The sequence below is a fragment of the Pygoscelis adeliae genome, unplaced genomic scaffold, assembly GCF_000699105.1.
Source record: "Pygoscelis adeliae isolate BGI_AS28 unplaced genomic scaffold, ASM69910v1 Scaffold226, whole genome shotgun sequence".
In the NCBI taxonomy this organism is placed as follows: Eukaryota; Metazoa; Chordata; class Aves; order Sphenisciformes; family Spheniscidae; genus Pygoscelis; species Pygoscelis adeliae.
The window spans coordinates 1,889,645-1,892,514 of NW_008824983.1; the positions used below are offsets into that span (position 1 = coordinate 1,889,645).

Sequence of the window (2,870 nt, forward strand, 5' to 3'; positions counted from 1 at the left end):
TGGGGTGGGGGGGGGGGTGGCAAGAAATTCTTCCTTCCCCCCTATTTTTTTTTTTTTTTTTTTTTTTTTGGTTCTTAGATAAAGTCCAGGCTGCTGGAGACACACGGTTCCTGCAGGGCAATGTGTAACACGAAACCTTCCCAGGTTATTTTAGACCTGGCACGTTGGCACCCTGGGAACGGTGGCCGAGAGCCCGGCTTGTGGGTTCACCGGTGAAAGTTACCGGGGAATCCTTAGGAAGCAGGCAAAAAAAAAAAAAAAAAAAAAAAAAAGAGGGGGGGGGGAAGGAGCAGAGCGGTTTTACCACTCTCCTAAAGCCACCCCGAAGCCTCTGCTCCGCTTCTTCATTGTCAGAGAGCGATGCAGGGAATATGCCCTCTGTGCTGAGGATCCAATGCATTTGTGGCACATTCCTCCTCGCCCCCCTCCCCCAGCTCATTAGCCTGTAAGTATTGGATATTGAGAGCACGTTTCTGGGGCCGTGGGCGCACTCCCATGGCATCGCGGATTTTCTCTGACTTGCAAGTGAACTTCACGTAACTGAACTATTCTGTCCAGGAGTCGTGCTGGGGGGGAGGGTTGTATTGGGGTGGCACTTATTTTTAATAATCCCATATTAAGACGTTTACTTCCAGTGTTTGCTAATGACTCCCCTCCTCTCCCCTCCTCCCGAGTTCATGTTTGCTGGACCGTGGGTCGCATTTCTTTTTTGGAAAGTTAAACTTTTAGCAAGACCATTCTGGTGCTGCTTTGCATTCGAGGGCAATAAATTCCGGAGCAAATGGCAAAGGCTCTTCTATGATCTTTAGCTGATGTCTATAATTATACTTAAATTGCAGACCCTCCGTAGTCACAGCCATGGCAATGGAGTGTGTTTGTGTAAACACACCCGCATACGCGTGCACACATACACGCGCACACACATGCGTGCAGCTCCTCGGATCGCACACGTGTGTGTGTGTGTGTGTGTGCGCGCGTGTGTGCGTGTGTGTGCGCGCACAGGCTCTCAACCCGCAGAGGGTAGACACCGCTCAGGGATTCACACGGGTGCTACCTACTTCACTTTCCCTAGGTCCGCCTTAAAGCCCCTTTGTATCCCCGTTACCCCACCACCGTCAGCACGCTGCACATCCGCATTTACAGCTGGTCAGGCAGGAGAAAAGGAAAAGAGGGGAAAAAAAAAACAGAAAACAAAAAAGCCTCCAGGAAACCAGAGCAGCCCACCCCCACCCCTCCCGTGATTGTGCCTGCAAAAGGAGGCAGAATATACTAACCGCGCTTTCTGGTCTGAAATCACTGGGCCCTGTCCAATGCGATCGTTTTGTCTTTACTTCTACAGGTACAGTATATGGAACTCATGGGAGACGAGGGAGGCAAACTTACACCAGATACCAAACGCTAGAGTTAGAGAAGGAATTTCATTTTAACAGATACTTAACCCGAAGACGACGTATTGAGATTGCAAACGCTCTCTGCCTTACTGAACGCCAGATTAAAATATGGTTTCAAAACAGGCGGATGAAATGGAAAAAGGAAAACAAATTCATAAATTCCACACAGCCCAGCAGCGAAGAAACAGAGGAAAAGTCAGGGGAGTAGAACCACGTTTAATAAACGCTACCAGGCCTTTCCTTAGCGCTTACGATTACTATTATTATTTACCTTGTGTTCCTTCTGCTACTGAAAACCTATAGGTTTGTCACAGTCTATTAATTCCCAAAAGGCTTGGTTAAAAGCTGTACATTTGCAATCATCTGTGACTTTCTTTAATATATGTGGAAGACCTAGCTTTCGAGCTACAGGCATGTATGTATATAATCACCTTTCCAAAGCATAGATGGCGTTGCTTAAAGTGTTAGAGAAATGGCCCAGATTTTTAAATATTTGAGGTGAGCATCTGTGTGTGGGTGACTGTCCCTGGCGTGCCTGTGTGAGAAGAGATAAGAGAGTGATTTTTTTTTTTTAATTAGAAATGTTCATATTGTAGAAATACGAGAGATTTTAGAAAACCTTGGGTTTATGTTTTTGCTAACTCCCGCTATGTCGGGCCGTCTCGTTATGCTGTGTTTGGGAGCTTATGCTCTGCAGGGGAGAAAAAAAAGTTTTACGCATGTATAAGATATTTAAATAGCAAAAAGAAGAAAAATCCTTTTAAAAAATCGTTGTATAAAACCCTGGGTATAAACTTGCAGTTAAAGCGAAGATAAATTGCAGGGAGAATTTTAAAATGCCGCTAAACTGCCTAATCTGCACTACTAGTATTAAAGTAAAAACTCGGCGTTAAACTTCAGGGGAAGCGAGGGAAGAGGTTTTTGAAGCGGGCGAATTTCTGTGGTTCCCGTTGAGCTTACACTGAGGTTTCGGTGAGTTCAGCTCTACACTGAAGGGGCTTTGAATTATGGACTACATTTCTTGGGGCTCCGTGGGCTTGGGTCGATCTTTCTTTCTTTTTTTTTTGTTCCTATTTTTTTTTTCTTTATTAAAAGAAAATGTTCTGTCGTATTAAATCGGGGATCTTCTTCCCCGCTTTTGTAGTATCTTAATTCACGTTCGCATTTCTTAGCACTGGAAAAAATAAATAGATACTCTAAAGAAAAGAAGCAGCCATAAAATGCTTCGACTTCGAGTTCTGTATAAGTAAAATAAGCGCAGCGAAAATATTGATTAATATATACGTTATATCTCTCTATATTATATTGTGTGTGCGTGAGTGTGCGTGTGAAGCTGTGTACAAATACACTTGTATACGCATCAAGGCTCTTTTGTTTGGAAGGCAGCGCATTTTGGGCTACCGCTCTAAATATTTTAAAAGCCAAATCTGGAAAATACTAATGCAAAATGGCTACCGCCGCATTTAGAGTTTTTTTTTT

At 44.0% G+C, this 2,870-nt stretch overlaps 1 protein-coding gene across 2 annotated transcripts in view; it reads left to right on the plus strand.

The window, feature by feature from the left end:
• HOXA6 (homeobox A6) overlaps positions 1–1,640 on the plus strand; it is a 2,244-nt gene extending 604 nt beyond the window's left edge. Inside the window, exons 2-3 of one of the 2 annotated variants that reach the window (XM_009325711.1) lie at positions 79–144; positions 1,340–1,412. In XM_009325711.1, coding sequence (XP_009323986.1) covers positions 79–128 — 50 coding nt within the window. In that variant the 3' untranslated portion in view covers positions 129–144; positions 1,340–1,412. Of the gene's footprint in view, positions 1–78; positions 145–1,339 lie in introns of both variants that reach the window. The other variant, XM_009325710.1, reaches the window with a different exon arrangement.
• Positions 1,641–2,870: the final 1,230 nt, after the last annotated feature.